The 19,805-nt window shown below is 58.5% G+C and overlaps 1 protein-coding gene across 1 annotated transcript in view; it reads left to right on the top strand.

The window, feature by feature from the left end:
• LOC127040136 (uncharacterized) overlaps nt 1–17,933 on the top strand; it is a 43,165-nt gene extending 25,232 nt beyond the window's left edge. The window contains exon 3 of the mRNA XM_050933953.1: nt 17,756–17,933. Coding sequence (XP_050789910.1) covers nt 17,756–17,908 — 153 coding nt within the window. The 3' untranslated portion in view covers nt 17,909–17,933. The remainder of the gene's footprint in view (nt 1–17,755) is intronic.
• The last annotated feature ends 1,872 nt before the right edge of the window (nt 17,934–19,805 follow it).

Here is a 19,805-nt window from a genome sequence, read left to right on the forward strand (position 1 = left end):
CTGTGTGTGTGTGCGCACGCGCAGCACAGGGCTCTGTGTGTGTGTGTGTGTGCAGCACAGGGCTCTGGCATGGCTCTGTGTGTGTGTGTGTGTGCAGCACAGGACTCTGGCATGGCTCTGTGTGTGTGTGTGTGCGTGTGTGCATGTGCGCGCGCAGCACAGGGTGCAGCACAGGGCTCCAGCATGGCTCTGTGTGTCTGTGTGTGTCTGTGTGCAGCACAGAGCTCTGGCATGGCTATGTGTGTGTGTGTGCGTGTGCAGCACAGGGCTCTGGCATGGCTGTGTGTGTGTGTGTGTGTGTGTGTGTGTGTGTGTGGCACAGGGCTCCAGCATGGCTGTGTGTGTGTGTGTGTGTGTGTGTGTGTGTGTGTGTGTGTGTGTGCGCAGCACAGGGCTCCAGCATGGCTGTGTGTGTGTGTGTGTGTGTGTGTGTGTGTGTGTGTGTGTGTGTGTGCGCAGCACAGGGCTCCAGCATGGCTGTGTGTGTGTGTGTGTGTGCAGCACAGGGCTCCAGCATGGCTCTGTGTGTGTGTGTGTGTGTGTGTGTGTGTGTGTGTGTGTGTGTGTGCGCGCGCGCGCAGCACAGGGCTCCAGCATGGCTGTGTGTGTGTGTGTGCAGCACAGGACTCTGGCATGACTGTGTGTGTGTGTGCGCGCGTGCAGCACAGCTCTGGCATGGCTCAGTGTGGGGCACGGAAGCTGGCATTGCCGCAAACCTTCTGAGCTAAGCCCATCCCCTCTATTTCACTCTCGTCTCGCTCCCTCTGCCATCTGCTTTCCATCCCTCCGCTGCTGAGCCCCTAGCCCTGCTCACTTTCTCCACCCTGAGGTGAGCTCTGGACCCGCTGGGGGCTGCATGGAACCGGTGGGAGGGGGAATCCGTGCAGGGAAGATCTGGCGAATGTTCCCCAGACCAGAAAAGTCTCCAGACAAGCCCTGAAGCACAATCACTGTCTGGGCCAGCAGGCCCTGCGTGGAAAATCCAGCTCACGGGCCAGCAGGGATACCCTCCCCGCCCCCCCCGCCTGGCAAGGGCCCAGCGAAAGCCGCTGAGTCAGACACTCCCAGGCCAGATGACAAGGGGGACAGCAGGGACCAGCGGGGGGAGGGACATGTCTGGGGGATGGCCTGGGAGGGGGCCCCCTCCTGAGCTGCGGTGAACACCCCCAGAGCAGCCCCCCCGTGTACGGTACAGAGCTGGAGGGAGGGACTCAGGGCCGGGTGTCTGCTACTGAATCAGGGCTGGAGCTATTTTAGGGGGCAGGTCAGGCCTCTACCACCTCACTCTGCTATTGAGTGGGGGTCTGGGAGGGAACTATCCCCCTTTAATATCCCTCTGTGTGAAGACCAGCCTGCACTGGGGTCACAGCGCCCCATCCTATCCCTTTCCTGATCCCCCACCCCACTCCCAGCCTGGGGGAGCGTCGGTCACCCAGTGCAGGGGGCTGGTGTGGGGGGCTCACATCCAAGGACAAGAGCATCAGGGAGCCCCCCTGAAAGAAGGGCAACGAACCCCATCCCCCCCACCCTGAGACTCCCATGGGGCGCCAGCACAGGACTCCGCACTCCTGGATCCCATGTGCCATTAGATCATTTCCTGCCCCTCCAATCCCTGGAGGACAAGGGCAGCTGCCGTTTCCCACGTCCCTGCTGAGCACTCCCCGGTCCCGTGGGGCCTGCAAGGAACATGGTGTGTGGAGGGGGACGACACCCCACCTGATTTCACTTTCTCATGTTGTTTCCCCACTGGGGAGGAGGGGCGAGGCCCAGCCGGCTGGGGGAAGGGGGGCTCTGCTCTGCTGCTGCTGGCCAAGCCACACGCAGCCTCCACCCTGGGAAAACGCTGCGTTCTCACAGTGTCTGTCTGCTCACCCGGCTGGCTCAGGGCAGGCTGCCATGGCCGTGGGATCAGAGAGGCTGATCTGCTTCCCGGGCAGGGCTGGGAATGGGCACTGGGTCAGGACCGGGGGATGCAGCCATTACTGGTTGCCTATTTCAGCTGATCTAGAGCTAAAAAGTACAGGATAAATGCCAAGTATTTTATTGATCTGTCTCTCCCCAGACACACCTGCCGAGCTCCCCCTGGGAGCCAAGCTCCCCCAGCCCATGTTAAAATACACTCGGGCTGCGAGTGATGCTGGCCAAAGTGTTCGGAAACCACCTTTTGTCCTAGTCTAGACAAGGCCCTAATGAACCAACCCTCCTTCCCCCCACCCCCTCCCCAAGGATGACTTAGGGTCCGGATCCCCTCTTCCTCCGAGTGGAGTAACTCAGGTGCCTTAAGCTGCTGCTCCTGATTTACTCCAAAGGGAGTGATTGGAGGATCAGACCACACAGGGGCTGCTGGGACTTCCCAACTTCCCCCCACTCCTCTACCATCCAGGGCAACCAGTGAGGCTGGCTGGCTGCAGCCCCTGGAGTTCAAAATCCAAAGGGTGTGCGCCGGTGTGGGGAGGGAAGGCTTAGGGAGAAGGTTATTTTTGGCCTGGTTCCTGGGGTATGGCGGGGGGGGGGGGAGGAACAATGAACAATTAAAAAAAGAACAAAGGATGGTGGTTACCAACCCTAAGAGGAGGGAGACGGGATCACAGAGCAGCTCTGCAGACCCTGGGAAAGTTTGTGTGTGTGTGTGTGTGAGAGAGAGAGAAATGAACAATGCATGGGCCTGTGGGGGGTGTAGAGGAGGTTGGAGAACTGAAATTGATTTTTATGTGTGAGTGAAAATCATGATTGTGGCTGTATGTGTGTGTGTGTGTGATGATGATGATTGCGTATGTCCCTGTAGATACGTTAACATGGTCATGTCTATAATTAGGCTTGTGTGTCTGTGTTATAACGGTGTGGATCTGTGACATTCTGCGCGTGTGACATTCTGTGCGTGGTTGTGTGGATGACTGTGTGCAATAGGCTAGGATTTTGTGCATGTCTTTATGGTTGCGTGCACTGTATAATTGCACAGGTATGTGCCTGTGTGTGTGTGTGTGTGTGTGTGTGTGTGTGTGTGTGTGTGTGTGTGTGTGTGTAACACCATGCGTACCGTTGTGCTTGTCTGGGTTGTGAGTGTGTGTGCACAAGCCCTTGTAGGTCGTTGTGCCCTCTCTGTAATTGGTGGGCGAGAGTGTTTGCAATGCCCTGTACCTAGCTGGGTTTCTATTCAGGGGCTGCCCGTGTTTCAGCGATGGTGAGAATTTCCCTGCGTGCGTTAGTGGATGGGGACCATGGTAACTCCACATGCACAGTCTGCCTGGGGGTGTGCAGCTGGTGCTGCTGCTCAGCACATGCCCACCAGCCTGAGTGCTGCTCCTGGCACCATCTGAGATGCCCTTGTGTAGCCTCGGTACCCTCCTGCCACTGAGCACCAGGCTGCTGCAGCTGGGGCCTTGGTGCTGCTATTCAGAGGGATTTCAGTGTCGGACTCCCCTCTTGTGCCCCCTGAGGGGAAGGGGAGCTGGGCGGGGGCTGGGGGCCAGTGGGGAGGGGTGCTCTGACATGGGCCCAGAGATGCAGCTGGGGTCCCCACCTGTTTAATCCCTGTGTGTGGGGAAGGTGGGTCATTATCATCATCCCTGTTCCATAGAGGGGAGAAAATGAAGCACGTGGCAAGGCAGGATCTTACCCAGTCACATGGCAAGTCAGTAACAGAGCCAAGTATAGACCCCAGGAGTCCAGCCCACCCCCCAAAGGAGGGAATAGACAACTAGAACCCAGGAGTCCTGCCTCCCTCCCCACCCCCCTTCTCTAAACTACCAGATGCTATTCCCCTCCCCTCCCAGGGCCAGGAATAAAACCCAGGAGTCCTGGCTCCCAGCCCCCTGCTCTCTCACAGGAGCAGCTTATCCTTTGCCCCCAACCCCACAGGCTCCGTGCTGCCCCCTTAGCCGTGGGTGCCATCAAGCCAGATCCCGACGGGCCAGCCCAGCTGAGGCAGGGGCTGAGAACAAACCCTGGTGCTCTTCCTGCATGGGAGGACAGCAGGACAGGAAATCCAGAGCCCTTCCCAGCACAGCGTCTGTGGTGGGATCCTCCATGCCCCCAGCCCCTTCGCCGCCTGCTCCTTTCCTCCTCGGGCCAGGCTTGGCCTTGGCAGGGCCGGGGCCTTCCTCATTGTGTCTGGATTTCAATGCTCAGCAGCCTCCGTTGAGCTTTCCCAGGATCCTCCGGCTCCCTGCACAATGGCCACTGATAACGCCTTTGGCAAGGGGCTGCTCTGCCAGCTGGGGGCTCTGCTCGGGGGGGGGGGGGGGAGGGGAGGGAGGGGCTGCATGGGGAAGAGAGAGGGTGTGAGGTTGCAAAGAGGGAGGGGCACTCAGAGATGCGGTGGGGGAGAGGAAGGGGGCACTCAGATTTGGGGTGGGGAAGGGAGGGGGGTTGGGGTTGGGAGGACACTCGGGTGACCAGATAGCAAGTGTGAAAAATCTGGACAGGGGATGTGGGGCGGGGGGGGATGGGTACTAGGAGTCTATATAAGTAAAAGCCCCAAATATCAGGACTGTCCCTATGAAATCAGGACATCTGGTCACCCTAGAGGACACATTGATGGGGTGCGGGAGGGAGCAGGTGCAAGGTTTGGGAGGCACGGGGGGCCCGATCCTGCTAACACTGACTCAGCCCCGTTAATGCCCTCAGGCTTCGTAGGGTGAGGTGGTGAACGGGGCTTGGCAGGACCGGGGCCTGAGCTCAGACGCCAGCCTGGGTCTGGCCCCTTCTGCAGCCCACCCGGTTCCAGGGCTCCCTGCCGGGCTCTGGACTAGTCTGTAATAACCCTGGACTCACCAGGATCTCACCAGCCATGATGCAACCTTATGCAACTCTGCTTTCTATGTGGATTCCTTTGCACCAGTCAGAATTTTCCACCCCTCCCCCCAGGCTATTTCAAAGATGAGCAGGATCAAAGTCAGCTGAGGAATTTAAGAAGGGCGGGGGATGAGAGAGCATGACGGAGGCTGGAATTTGAACCCCACTGAAATGTAGGCATCTGATTGCATTCAGATCCTTTGAATGGCCCAGCTCTAGTGGCAAAGCATGCGATGGGGCACTAGGGCTCCTGGGTTCTCCTGCTGGCTTTGCCACCGAGCGCCACCTCCCCTCGCTGGGTCTTGGGCTGTGATCAGACTGGCTGGGTGACGCTCGCAAAGCCCCTTTGAGATCCAGTGGCCCACGAAGCTGCTTATTACTGGGGCAAAAAATATAAAATCCAAGACTGAAAAGCTTCAAAATCCTCCCTGGCTTGGGATGGGTTTTTTCTTTTCAAAAAAGGTCCAGTTTAGTGTGTGGGGGAAAGACGCCAGCCAGGTCTGGAGTGAAATTCAGTTCGATTCCCTCTCACGAGCAGCGCTACTTTGTCAGGACATTTTGAAGAATCATCTCTTTGGGGCCGAGGATCCTGTGCGCGCTGACGGGCTTTGGAAAGCCGCAGGTTTCTGCAAGACAAGGGGCTGTTTTGGGGCCAGTGCCGCAAAAAATTCTGCATTGAGAAAAGGCCCGAAAGGGAAACAGACGAGAATTTTCAGGCAAAATTTGGAACCAGCATTTGGCTGAAACCTGCCTCTGATGCTGACCAATAGGATCTCATTGTTTCCTTTACTCCCCTGTCTGATTGGCTCCATCTGTAGTTAAGTTGGAAGTGCTCTGGGGCAGGGACTGGCTCTTTGTTCTGTGTTTCTGCAGCACAATTGTTAGGGCTTCCGGCTGCTACCGTGCTGCAAATAATAAATAGTGATCATGCTAATTAATAACTGTCCAGTTTGTTGTTTAATCGCACAACCTCCCCTTCACCCCCAACTGTGCTGCCATTTCCTGGGGTCAGTTGGGGCTGCCGATGCGCCTTGCTGTGCCTGGCCAGTTCTAGCCCTGACACAGAGTAACCCAACTTTTCTAGACTTTTGAAGTGCTGTAAATAAGAGGCAACTTCGTCCAGCAGACCTGGCTCTGGATTGTTGTTATTTATATAACGCCCTGACAGCTTGGGAACCAGGAGTTCCGAGCTGGCCACAGCAATGAGTCACTCATGCCTGACGAGCTCATCACACAGGTGAATTTTCCAGCTGTTGCATCCATCCGCAGCTCAGCGCTAGCACAGAATGTTCTCGCCACCTTGGGGCATGATGCAGCTGGCAGGAATGGCTGAGCGGCTGCACCAGATCACAAGTGAAGCGAGTTGGGTGTTCTCAGCCCATTGTGCCGGCATCTCCTCATGCCAGGGGCATGGGGCAACGGGGGGCTGCTGAGTGAGGGCGTGTGAATTCAGCGGCGGTTCTGTTAACCCTTCCCTCCCCCAGTCTCCTTCCTCGCCTGGCCCCACTGGGCTCAACACAGGAAGCGCTGGGTGACTGTCCATGACCTGTGTTCTGCAGCAGGTCAGACTGGGCCCTTTCGGGGTTAAGCGTCTGGGGCCCAATGGCCCTGCCCCTCGCCAGGGCAAAAGGGGGGTGAAGCGCCACCCACCCAGCAGTGACGATTCACATCACGTAGCACCGGTGTCAATGACGGCAGCGCACTGGAGAATCCGCCCCGCCAAGTCCCTGCCCTGGGGACCCGGATCCCCCCTGCGGCAGTTTGCACCAAGGAGCTTTGAGACCCCACACCCCCGTCAGTCCTTTGCAGCTGTTCTCTGTGAGGCCTATGTGTGACCTGCATCCGGGTTCAGAGACTAGCTTGGCTCCGGGCCAGACAGATTCCCGTGATAATGAGAACGGCTGATTTAAGGCAATGTCCTGGGGAGATCACAGCTCTCCGGAGAGGGGAATAAATTATCCCCTGCTAGCAGCAGGTGTCTTATTTTTTTTCCTTCTTTCCACAGAGCGACGTTCTCACCCGTCCTTCTCTGCTTGCTCTTATGAAACTGGGTTAAAGCAACGTCGCAGTGACGCAGCTCGCCCTGGGCTGTAGTGTTGGGGGCAGATCCAGAGGACTGGAGGGCAGTGGGGTTAGCAAAGCCATGAGAGTGGCCACTCTGTTCCTATAGGTGGCGTCGCCCTGCAGGGGTCACTCGAGTGAGACCAGCCACACGGTGAAACGGCACTTCATGTTCGAGTGAAGGGGTCGTGTGTGGACAGAACTCGAGTTCAGGCCAGCACCAGAGTTATAACTCAAGTTACCTCTGCAGTAAGAGAAGCCGTTAGACTGGGTCCCTGTAGCCGGTGTTACAGGACATTGGGGGTAGGAAAGAACCAGCCAGGGCACCGGGGATCCCAGAATCCCAGAAGTCTGATCTTGCTTAGTGCAGAGCAATTTGAATTGGCCTTCAGGCTAGGGCAGGGAGCTGGGTCTCAAGTCAGGGTTCAGTTCCTGGCTCTGCTACAGAATACCCATGTGACCTTGGTCAAGTCACTTAATTGCCCTCTGCCTCGGTTTCCCCATCTGTTTCTCCCAGTCTTTGTCTGTGTAGGCTGAGAGCTCTTTGGAGCAAAGGTTTGTGGGCAGTGCCTGGCACAACGGGGCCCTGATCTCAACTGGGATCTGTAAGAGTTGTTGTAATGTAAATAACAATGCTGCCACATGTCTCCAACCAGCCGTCTTCCCTGCCTGGCAACTGGCTAGGACGGACCCATCTGATGGGCTTGGGATCCTGCAGCCCACAGAGCGAGAGAGGCGACTATCTGTGCAGAACATGGCGTGGGGCGGGGAGGGGAGGCGCTGGCTGATAGCACGGCAGGAGAGGGTGGCAGGGAGGTTATGCTAGGGCAGCCTGGGGGCTCATGAGTCTCTGCATCTCCTCGCAGGCACTTCCCAATATTCCCGGAGCCAGCTGAGCTCCAGGGATCACCCCTGTGCCTCCTTAGCTCCGGGGCCCATCCTGGCAGCGCGCTGAGGCAGTCGGCAGGGAGAGCTCTGGAGAGCACCAGCCTTGTGTCCTGGGGGGGATCTGGGGCAGAGGAGACCAGCGGGGAGCGGATGCAGGACCTCACCGGGACGCTGGCGGGAGCAGGGAGAAGCACCATGGAACTGCACACCAGGGCAAAGTGGGAGGCACCAAAGTGGCTCCATGGCACGAGCTGGGCAGCCTGGGCACCGCTGTCGTGTCTGGCAGGGCTGGGGGAACCGGGGCTCGGCTTGGGATTCTGCCAGGCCCATTCTGGCTGCACTGCACAGGCAGGGGAGACCAACGGCGGCGGTCTTGGCCTTTGGGCCTGATCCTGCAGGGCGCTAGCACCACAGGCCATCTGCACCCTGCGAGGGCATGGAGCACGGATCACAACAGAGCCCCAACATTGTCAGACCAGGTGTAGCCCCAAACCAGAGCCACAGACCCAGCAACGGCCCCCAACAGACATTCTGCAAGAGGAATGTGGGATCTGAATCAATCTCCATCCATTCCCCTTTATCTATCTATCTAGTTCCAAGTGGTCTCTCCCTCTGGCTCTCTTTACTCCGCAAAGGAATATCCAACTCTTAACCAAAATGAAATGCAAGGAAATTGCATCATTCTTTGCATCTTTTCTTTTCTTTCTTTCTATTTTTCTTTTTTCTTTTTTTGCATGGCCTGGCAGCTGGCTGTGGGGCAGGGGAGGATCTCTCTCTTTCTGTTTGTATTTTGGAGGAGTGGCTCCAGATGACGTTAAACTTTTTTTTTTCCCAGCCGATTTTTTTTTAAAAAGCAAAACAGAAAGTGTCTAGCTCCTGTGCTGGGTGGGGGACGGGAGAAAGCTGAGTAGGATGTGGGGGGCTGAACGGCAGAAAGGGGGGGTCTGCACCAGGATGGGGTGCTACGTAGAGCAGGGGGAGCCGCACCAGGGATGGGAGCTGGGGGCCCCGAGCGAGGGGCAAGCTGGGGGCCCCGAGCGAGGGGTGAGCTGGAGACCCCCAGAGTTTGCAGGGTCCTCAGCAGCCCGTAGTGCCTCTCCCCATGGAGACACCTGGCCAGGCAGCCTCATCATGCAGGTGGAGCCAGCCAATTTCCCACAGTGCACCAAGGGAGCAGGCGAGGGCCCTTCCCAAGGTCACTGGCAGAGCACTGGGAATGCTGCAGAGGGGTGTGCACCAGAATCCGGAGCAGGCCAGGCCTGGATGCAGGTTCCCAGCAGCCCATGGGGGGACCCGCAGTTGCTCCCTCCGTGGGAAGGAACTCGCTGTGTTCCCAGTGCACGGACACCAGTCCCGTGCAGTTGACAAGGCCATGCCAAGAAAGCCTCGCTCTGCTCCCCATTGGTCCGGCTGCAGGGCTCTGACCTCCAGCCTGTTCTCTGACAGAGGGGAGGGCGGCCGTGACGCCACAGGGAGGCAACCGACGTCCCCAGCCGGGTGCTGGTTGCCAGATGGCTCTTGGGTTGCCTCGTAACTTACCAGGAATCAGCTGACGGTTTCATGTTTACACAGAAGGACTGAACTGAGAAAACACATGATCCGTGCGGGATGACTGGAGCTGGAGGCTGGGAAAAGCCGAGGTCAAGACAGGTTTATTGTTACCGTCAAAAGCTGGGATGCCATGGCTTTAAAGTCAGCCTCAGATGGGGAAGCAGAGGCCGAGGGCAGGGCAGTGACTTGTCCAGAGTTCCCCAGCAGTGCAAGTGGCCCAGATGCAGATAGAAGCCAGGTGTCCTGACTCCAGCTCTACCCCCTAGGCCACACTGCCTCCTTGCCTAGTTAAGGTAGGGAACTCGCCCAGGGAGTGGAGAGGGACCCTCAGTCCTCATGGCCTGTTCAGACCTCAGCTTCTCTGCTGAGGTTGCCAGGTGGGGCTACTTCGTGCCTCTGGTGATGGGCGCCCGTCCCAGTGGAGTCTGGTCAGGTTTTGGTAACTTCTGAGCTCTTGCCTTTTCCATTTAGGATGGGGACGACCATGACCCAGGGAGACCGCGGCCTGGCTCTCCAGGCCTCGTGGACAGAACCTTTCCAATGCCTTTCCTAGAAGGGCAGCGGAGGGCTTGTGTTTGGCTTCTGCGGCTGGGAACACTGCAGAACTGGGGAGTTTAGATTAAACAGCTTCAAGAAAACCCTACTCGGGCGGAGTGCTGCTCAGGCAGAATAAGCAATAGTTCGTCATTTGCCTCCTGGTGGCAAAGAACTCACTGCTCAGGGCCCATCTGAAATCTGGGGAAGCTGCCACCCCTTGGCCCCCCCGCTTCACACCAGCTCGGACCCCCACTAGCATTTCATCCTCAGGAAGGAGGTAATTCTCCCGACTCCCTGCGCCTCCAACGTTTCACATAGTTCCTCTTATTACAGTAGCATCTAGCAACTCCCCCTCCATTGTGTCAGGTGCTGCACAGACACGTGGTGAGAGCCAGACCTCGCTCTGACAAACTCCAGGGAGGGGAAACTGAGGCACGGCCTGAGGAAACAATTTGCCCTCAGTCAGCCAGCAGAGCTGGGATTAGAACTCAGGTCTTGTGAGTCCCCACATGGCGCTCTAGCCACTAGACAATACTGTGTCCCCGGGGACATAATTCTGTTTTGGGAAAGCCTCCCTACTGCGGCATTGCTGAGCAATAACCAGGCTCTTAGCAAAGGGTGCGGGTTGTTTGCATAAGCCCCTTGGCTGGCCCCAGAGTGCTGGATTCTGCAACTCATTCAGGGCTAAATTACCAATCTGCAGTAGGGTTTGCACCACTGTCAGGCTAGTTAGCTCCCACTGGTATTGTAAGGACCCCCTGCTGCTCCCTGCCCCAGCCTGCGAACACATAGCACAGGGTAGCTTTATGGGCTGAGTTGTGTGTGTGTGAAGTCACACACATGTGCAAATGGGATGCGGAAGAATGGGAATAACTGAAAAGACAGATTTTCAAGGCGAGCCCACACTCAGGGCCAGAGGTTTCCCAAGCACTCGGCACACAGCATCAGTAGTAACACAGCTCTAGTAACTTTACTGAGAGTCTTGGAAGGCTTGGGTGTTTTCTCTTAAATCCCCAGCTCCTGGAGTTCTGGGATGACCCAAGAATCCCAGTTTCCACTGAGCACCAAAAAAAAAGTTTCTAGGCCTCCTAGGCATGGAGAAATGCAGCCCCTAAAGGGGCAGGAACCAGAAGGCAAAGAACATGAAACCCAAATGTGTGACTCTTGTTAAGATCTTGTGACTTTTAAGCCAATCTCGTGATTTTTGTGGGCTGTATTTGTGACTTTTGAATTTGTGGGGGTGGGGGGTAGCAAAAGTGCAAGATGCTGAGCTCTTGTGAAAAATCAGGCGACTCATTTCAGAGTCTCTTCTGCCTTCCCCACACAGTAATTATTCCTTTCTCTTTATACACAGCTCAGTCCCGCTGCCCCCTCCACCCATCTGAGTGTCTTCATGCCCTTTTCCACAAGCAGTGTCATTACCCCTCCTGCCCCAGGCCGAGCCTCCAAGTCTGTTTAACCAGCCCCTTGTGTGCTGGACAGGAGCTTGAATTCCTCACTTGGGCTTCGTTAGCACCTTTTGTCTTGGGACCTCAAAGGGCTTTATGGGCAGTTGCCTCAGAACAATCATTGGAGGCCAGGAAGCATTTATCCCCATTTTACAGGTGGGAAAACTGAGGCACTCGGCAGCGAAAGGGCACACACATTGAGTCAGTGCTACAACACTGCATAGAAGCCAGGAGGCCTGACTCACTACATCCCACCCTCCCCCCAACCCCACCCCCAACCACTAGCCACACTCTCCTCGCTGAGCTGGAAACAGAATCCAGGAGTCCTGACTCCCAGCCCCCTGCTCCAACCACTAGACCCCACTCCCCTCCCAGAGTCAGGAGCAGAACCCAGCTGAGCTGGAGGGGAAACCCAGAGTGTGCTGGTAAGGGGCAGGGGCCTGACTCCTTTTCTCTCTCTCTCCCGCCTCCCCACCCGTCTGTCCCTCTCTCTCATCCCACCTCATTGCACAGACCTCACCCAATCCACTCCAGCAAAGATGGCACCTCCTGATCCCCATCACCCAAGCATCCAGCCCCCCTCCACCAATTCCAATGGAGAACCCCTCTGCGCAGCCACACCAGAGTCTGAGCTCATGCCCGGCTCCCAGCTTCCGTCCCTGCCCCTGGCACCCCTCTGCCACACTTTACTCACAGCTAAAATCCAAGGGCTTGGGGGCAAGGGCCCAGCCTGGGGGTTCAGGAGGGAGGAAAAGGGGGTTCAGGAGGGGGAGATAAACTCTCTGAGTCACCCCCTTATCCAGGGGATGCATCTTCCCACACCATGGCTGCCAATTCCCCAAAAAGCTGCCGATTCCAATAGGGAGGGAGCTTTAAGGTTGGGGAGGGGGAAGCCAAGTCACCTGGAACCATGTGGGGTGCGCTCTTCTCTGGGGACCATTCACACCCCCCCCTTTCCCCAGTGCAACTCTGCTGGGCCTGATCCTCGGCTGGGGCAAATCAGCAGAGCAGAGGATCTGGCCCGTTGACTTCAGTGGCAACACTCCTGATTGAAGTGAGTAGCGAATCAGGCCAGAACATGCCTCACGCTCTTGGCCAGGCGCAGGTAAACAACCGAGCAGCCCCAGCGCTCCGGGCTGCCAACAGGTGCCTATGTGCTGCAGCCGCTGATGGGCCACGGACATGCCAGGGGTTTCTGAGCTGCTGCCCCAGCTGGTTCCGTTGTGCCCGGCAGCTGCTCAGAGCCGGGCTGAGGAAACCAGGAGTAGCGCTGCAGAGAATAACAAACATCCCCCATGCTCCAGCATTGTCTGGCCTGGCGCTGCCCACTGCTGCCGGGATCGGCCCGGATTCCTCTGCATGTTCCCAGTGCAGCCGGAAATCCGGCAGCCCGCCGTGGCCCCCGGCATCCTCCAGCTAATTGGCCTCCCCACCCCTGGGAGGTGCCACTTCAAAGGCACAAGGCCCCAGAACCTGTCTGCCGGGATGTGTGGCTGTGAGCTCCCCAGCCAAGCATCACGTGGCCCCGGGCTCGGACACGGGCTCTGCTCCCCCTTTCGCCATAGCCCCTGGCCCCTTTTAACCCCTTCACTGCTGAGCCCCATCTTTCAGCAATGCCCGACAAACCGTGGGTGACGACCTACTGGTACCAAGGGCTGCGGTGGGTGGGGGGTAGGGGGAGATTTTGTTTGCAGTTACCTGGTACGTGAGTCAGCACCCAAGTGATGTATTCCAGCCCCAGGGATTTAAGAACACGTTGGAGCCAATAGGGCTGGGAGTCAGGACTCTGGCGTCTATCCCCAGCTCTGGGAGGGGATTGGGGGCTAGTGGTTAGAGCGGGTGCAGCTGGATTTTAGCCTCTGCTCATAGTTCACTGGGTGACCTTGGGCATGTCGCAGCCCTTCTCTGCCTCAGTTTCCCACCTTTGTAAGGCCCCACATAAATGATGGCTGCTGCCTGTAGGGTCAGCGGTACGCCTTGTGCCAGGGACGAGCTTAGCAAAGCGTCCACGGGGAATGGCATCCCAAGAGCAGCAGCCGGTTGGGGTCTTCACAGCCCAGCCCGCTCCTCACCCACCTGGCTGTGTGGAGCAGGGAGTGAGCTCACTCTCCTGCCAGGCGGGGGGGCATCACCAGGCCAGTCATTAAAGCAACGTACATGGAGGCTTTGAAGGCTGTCCAGTGAGAAGTGTGCTTTGCACCAACAGGGAGTGTTTCATACTCATTTTGCACAAATGTGCACAACTATACAAGGCCGGGCGGTGGAAATTCAGGCCCTCTGACCTGGGTCAGCCCATTGGCAAGAGGGACCCGACACTCCCACACCTTGCCCCTTGGGAGATATTGCCGTTCCCACCCCGGTCTCACTGTGCACTGGTGCAAAGGCAGGAGGTGCAGGGCACCGGAGACTCAGGCCCAGAGGCTGGATGGAGTCATGGGCCTGACTGTGGCAGCGCAAATCAGGAGTGTTTCCATGCACGCCAGCGTCAGGCCCAGCAAATCCAGGGCCACCTGCCCCAGAGCTGCGGGGTGTGGCTGCAGGGCCCTGCACCGAGTGCAGTCGGTTGCACTAGTGCAAAATGGTCAATGTGCACTAGGGTCAGTGGGTCAGCAAGGGGCAGGCTGAAGGGGATTCCTCCCTGGGTGCGCCCCTCAGCTCAGCGCCCCATGCTTTTGAAAAAGCTCAGAGTTGCTGCCCCAAGCCCGCTCCAGCTGCAGCCCTCTCGCTCCTGAGAGGCTGCGATAAGGCCGATAAGGCCGGAGACAGTGTCAGGGACAGGAAGAGGCAGATCCGGCCCAGCATTCCTGCCCTTTTTCGGTTTATCCGAAGCCCACCTTACTGCTCCCCTCCCCCGACCTCACGTGGCCCAGGCTCCCCTGCCCTTTGAGTGGATCCAGCGGGGCAGCAGGGGACGGGGCGCAGCGGTGGACGGGGTGGGGGGTGTTCCTCATTTTTTAAATAAATGAGAATGTTCAGCCCCAGAAGCGGGGGAGGGGCTGGAATTCCAGCTGCTGGCTGTTTTGTCATTGGCTAGAACGCGAGTGGCCAGGGCCCCTTTCCGGCTCTTGGTGGCTGGGCACATTGAACCCCCCCCGGACCCCTGTTATTCTGGGAGCACCAAGAGGCTCCAGACAAAGCCAGGATCCCATTATGCCGGGCGCTGCACAGACACAGTCAGAGCCGGGCCCTGCCCCAAAGAGCTGCCAGTCTAAACAGACACAGGGCGGGAGGTGAAACTGAGGCACGGTGGGGTAAGAGCCCAGGTGTCCTGAGTCCTGGTCTGGCGCTTTACCCACCAGTCCACGCTGCCTCTGAGCTGCCTTCCGCAAGAGCCCACCGCCCAGGCTGGGCTGACCCTCTCGTGCTGACTCGCTTGTCCTGCTGCATGAAACAGCCAACATGGGTGTGCACACGCCCTCTGGTTTTCTGGCTCTCCTCTCGTGCGCCCCATGGTGTGAGTCAGGAGTGGTTCCCTGCAGGCGCTGGGGGCCTGGCCTCCCTCGCCTGCCCCGGCAGATCAGAGCGGGGGCGTTGAGCCCTGCTTTGGACTGGGGAAAATCCCCCGAGCTGAGCCAGCACAGGCTTGGTTCCCCCCCTGGCACCCCCCGACCACTCCTGTGCAGAGTCAGAGCCGCTTTCTGCCTGGGTTATGCTCCTGTCTCTGGGCAGGGAATGGAGTCTAGTGGTTGGAGCAGGGGCCTGGGAGTCAGGACTCCTGGGTTCTGTTTCCACCTCAGCGAAGAATGTGTGACTAGTGGGGGAGGGGATATAGTGACTCAAACTTCCTATCGTAAGCGGAAGCAGAATCAGGCCCTCGCTCCCCACCCCCGCTCGACTCCCCCAGCTGGCTCCTGGGTCACTGCTTCTAGGGTAACTGAGGCAGCCGGTCATGAGCGGCCCCTCTGCCCTCTGACTCCATGGTCCAGAGCCTCCCCAGCAATCAGCCAGGGCATGAGCCCCCGAGCCCTACTCCAATTCCCCATCACCGAGGCCAGGGCGGGGCAGCCGGAAGTGCCTGCAGCCCACGAAGCCCGTCTCTCTCTGTGCTGGGATGTGAGGTGTCTGCTTGGTCAGGAGCCAAGTGGGGCTGAGTGAGGGCTGAGCCAGCGTGGTGCCCCGCCTGCCAAGCAGAGCTTGGCATGATGCAGCCTAATTACAGGGGAGCGCCAACCTGACGGGCCCAGGGCTGGGGGCGGGCATGCCAGGCGGGGCTGTGGAGGGCCAGGCGTGGGATGCTGGGGGCAGGGCTGCAGGGGATGTGGGGGGAAGGGGGGGATCCAGGCATCACTAGCGTGCGTGCATACGTGCAGCATTGTTTACTGGCAGACAGGACGCTGCGTTTTCATCTGCATGGCCCCCACTTTCCCTGGGGCACCTGTCCCAGCCCAGCGCATGCAGCCGCTCCCCTTCACCCCACACAACCCCGGGCTACGTGCACCTGGCCGCTGTTCTCCCGCTGGTGTTTGGTGAGCGCGTGCTCAGCGTTTGTGTTCTAGCTGGGGTGTTTGCGGAGCTCGTCTCACAGGGACGCCAGCCCCCGGCCTCTGAGACAAAGAAGAAATCACAGCTGGGTTTAACTTGGCAACGGGCCGGGGATGGTTCCAACCCGCTGCGCCTGGCATGGGGAGGATGGAGAGTTTGCAGCCACCTGAAACGGATGCAAACTGGGCTAGATACAAGATGTGGAACCATGTGGGACCCTGCTCGGGGCCTGAACCCGAACAGGCTTACGCCAAGAGCCAGGGCTGACGAGGTGGGGGGACGGGGGGGCAATTCTACTGAATCCAGGGGTCTCCCAGGATGCCTGTAACAATGAGGTCATGCGAGAGCCCTAAACTCATCTGGTGGGTAGAGTGAGGGGCTAGGAGTCAGGCCTCCTGGGTTCTAATCTCTGGGAGGACAGTAGGGTCTAGGAGTTAGAGCAGGAGGGACTGGGAGACAAATTCTGATCCAGGTCCTGCCGACTGGCCCCTCCTTCTCCCAAAGCCCTGTCTCCTCAGCTGGCTCTAGGCAGGGTGAGAGCCAAGGCAGCATCCCCCGGGCTCTGTGACCTCCTCGGGATTCCTCCACCTCCCGTGGCAACTCGGGACATCCAGGCCAGCCCCCAGACCATTGCCTCAGGCTTGGCAGAGCTGACATGCTGCGCCCTGTTCCAGACGGATCACCCGGCCGCTATCTATGTATCTGTCTCAGACCCAGCCTCCTCCCCTTGTATGGGAGAGAAACTGGCCCAGGAAAAGCAGCAGCCACAACAAGGCGCTCAGGGTTGCATCCGTCTGCTGGAGCCAAGGCACGGGGAGGGGACCCCAATGGGTTGGCCTCTCTGGCCACGGAGCGCCTGCCGCTGAGTGGTGGGCACAGGCCTGAGCCGTGGGGCTCAGGGGAACAAAAAGTGCGATGGGGCCTGAGAGACACAGAGTGGGGCAAGCCCCATGGGGTGTTGCCGTCTGGGCAGCATGCAGCGGCCTGAGCAGTGGGTTAGCAGCGCTGCAGCGGCTGCAGGTATGTCAGAGCCCAGGTGTGCCGTGGCAGGGTCTGGGCAGCACCAGGCTGGGCAATGCTAGCTGCACACACGCAGCGTCTACACTCCTGCAGTGGGCCAGGGTTTGAGCGGGACCAGGAGCCAGCAGCATTCAGGCAGGCGCAGGCAGCGCAGCGTGGAATGGGCTTGTGTCTGCACGGGATGGGCCCAAGCCAAGCTGCCTGCTCAGACTGAAAGACAAGCTGAGCATGCAGCCCTCTGTTCTCAGGCAGCTTGGAGCTGAACCCACGGGCCAGGAAGGCGCTTTCCTCAGGCCGGCCCCACTGACGCGACCGCAGACCAGTTCCTCCCCCCACTGAGGGGCTGTATTGTGCAGGTGGCCGGGTGGGGCTGGTGCAGAGAGGTGCCGTGGGCAAGTGTGTGTGGAAAGCCACCTCTGCTTCCCGCCCAGCCCTGGGGTGAAGCTGGGACAGACCAGCGGGTTAAATCGGGTCAGGGCACAAACAGCGTCTCTGTCTCTGCTGCTTGAACGGGGAGCTGAGCTAGTGAGGAGCAATGGAGGCTCAGGGATTGAGCTAGCCAAGATGTGCAACCCCCGTGCACACACACACACGCAAACCTGTGCATGCACAGACACACCCAGAGCCCAGCACAACCCTGGACCCCCCCCCCCCCCACAACAGATTCCCAAGGTGCTCAGCACCCTGCTGGCTCCCCCTGTTCTTTATGGAGACGGGGGGTGGGGCGGGAATTTTCCATTGTTCTCTGGTGTGGGGGGGGTTCTCTATTGTTCTGGGGGTGGGGCTGCTCAGCTCTGTGCCCAGGCAGCCAGGAATGCCATGTAAACAGCTGCTGCCCGCTCTGCCCTGTACAGGGAGGCAGGATCACGCTCTCATCTCCAGCGACCTGCTTGCTAAGGTCACAGGCCGGGCCAGAAATTCGGGTCCCACCTGGCGGGGGCTCTGGAGATGAATCATTCCTTTTCTTTTGGCAGGTCATGGCCTGCCACGACCACTTGCGTCCTAGCCCCAGGTCGTGCCAGTCTCCCGCCCCCAGGACGCCTCCCAGCTGGCTCGAACCTGGCAGAGGCAGCTTTGGTGCTGATCAGCGAACTAAGAAGGCGGACCAACACCTTCCTGGTGTGTAACGAAGAGTGAATACTAGCTACACGGCAGCGAGACAGGGAGCTTCGTGAACAGCGAGCGCTCGCTGCAGGGTGTCGTGTGCCTGTGGAGGTGAAGTGACCCCAGGAGCTGCTGCATCACTTCTGTCTCCAAAACAGGGTTACCAGCTGGTGCTCACTGATCAGCTGGGACTATCCGCCTGCCCCTGGGTGAAATGGACCTGCACCGCATAACCTATCCTAGCGGCACCAACTTCACCCCCCAGCCCAGAAACAAGGTCCTGGGGGAAGGCAGAGCTGGTTTGTCACGGAGTCCCCGGGCAATGCTCTGGAACTGCTCCCCACCAAGCCAGTCAGGACTTTGGGGAGCTTCCTCGCCCTGGAGACAGTCTGCTCCAAGGGAAAGAAGCTCACGTCTTCATCTCCTGGGTCTCTCCTTGGAGCATTCAGCATCCTCTGCCCCTCCGTGCGCTTCCCACAGCGAGCCCGCCCCAGCGAGGTCCTGGGGAAGCCACAGGGTCCTGCACCCCCACTTTGCAGTCAGACGTGACTCTCAGCCAGCCAGTAAAACAGAGGTTTATTCGATGACAGGAACAGGGTCTAACACAGAGCTTGTAGATACAGCGAACCGGACCCCTCGGCTGGGTCCATTCTGGGGGCAGTGAACCAGACCCCCACGTCTGCACTTCACTCCTCTTCCCCAGCCAGCTGCAGACTAACAACCCCCTCCAGCCCCTCCTCCTCTGCTCAGTTCCTTCCCCAGGCCAGGAGGTTACCTGATCTCTTTGTCTCCAACACCTTCAGCTGGCACCTTTGCAGGGGAGAGGCCCAGGCCATCAGTTGCCAGGAGACAGAGTGCCAGGCATTTAGGTGCACTGGCCCTTTGCTCTGCAGCAATCACACACCCTGATCCCACCACCTAGATACTTAAGAACTGCCATGGGGACACTGAGGCACTAACACAGTATTCAGAGAAAACATTAAGAATATTCCCAGTTCGTCACATGGTTCCACTCCGCTCCTGGAGACCCAACCAGCAGAGCTCTTTGCAAGCTGCTAGATGAGTCCCTCCTGTTTGGGGAAAGCTGATTGCAGCAGCTTGCAGGGTGTGAGTCCTTATCAGCGCCCCAGCCTGTGCCTTTGGAAGCTGCCGCGGTGCAGCCTTTGGAACACAATGTTCTTCCATCCCAAGGGCCCCGGGTCATCAGAGGTTGGTGTGGCGGTGACAGAGACAGTGGGTGTGGTGGAGGCGAGGAGCGGTGTGTGGCAGAGAGCAGGCCGGCTGGTGGACATGGGGCACAGTGGAGGGATGCAGAAAGCTGGCTCTGTTTCAGGGCATTCAGTGAAATCCTGCATCACCAAGGAGCTGGGCACCTGGGGTGAGGAGTCCAAAGTGTTTTGCAAAATAAATGCACCTCACAGCACTGAAATGCAGCCACTTCTGGGGCGGTTGGAGGGGGAGACTGGGAGTCAGAACTCCTGGGTTCTATGCCCAGCTCTGCTTCTCTGTGTGGCCTTGCGCAAGTCACTTCACTGCTCTGTACCTCAGTTTCCCCATCTGTAAAAAAAAGGGTGTAAAACTTCTTGAGTGGTGCTAGGAGGCTGCATGTGTTAATATTGGGGAAGAGCTTGGAGATCCTCAGCTGGAAGGTGCTAGGGGTGGGAGAGGGTGTCGGTACGAACATGCCTCATCAGCGCCTGTCAGACCCCATTCTCCCTCCTCCCACACCAAACTGTTTCACGCTGTTTGCTGATGAGGGTTATTGTCATCAGAAGCACTGATGTTGGAAAGGCAGCGTAACACCCACCTCCGAGCGAGGATGGAAAGGTGTAAGTGTGAGGTGTGTGTATATGTGTGTGTGCGCGCGCGCGGGGGGGGTGTGTGAAAGGAGGAAAGCTGCGCATGCAGGAGTGAAACCAA

The sequence above is a fragment of the Gopherus flavomarginatus genome, chromosome 24 (assembly GCF_025201925.1).
Source record: "Gopherus flavomarginatus isolate rGopFla2 chromosome 24, rGopFla2.mat.asm, whole genome shotgun sequence".
Lineage (NCBI taxonomy): Eukaryota > Metazoa > Chordata > Testudines > Testudinidae > Gopherus > Gopherus flavomarginatus.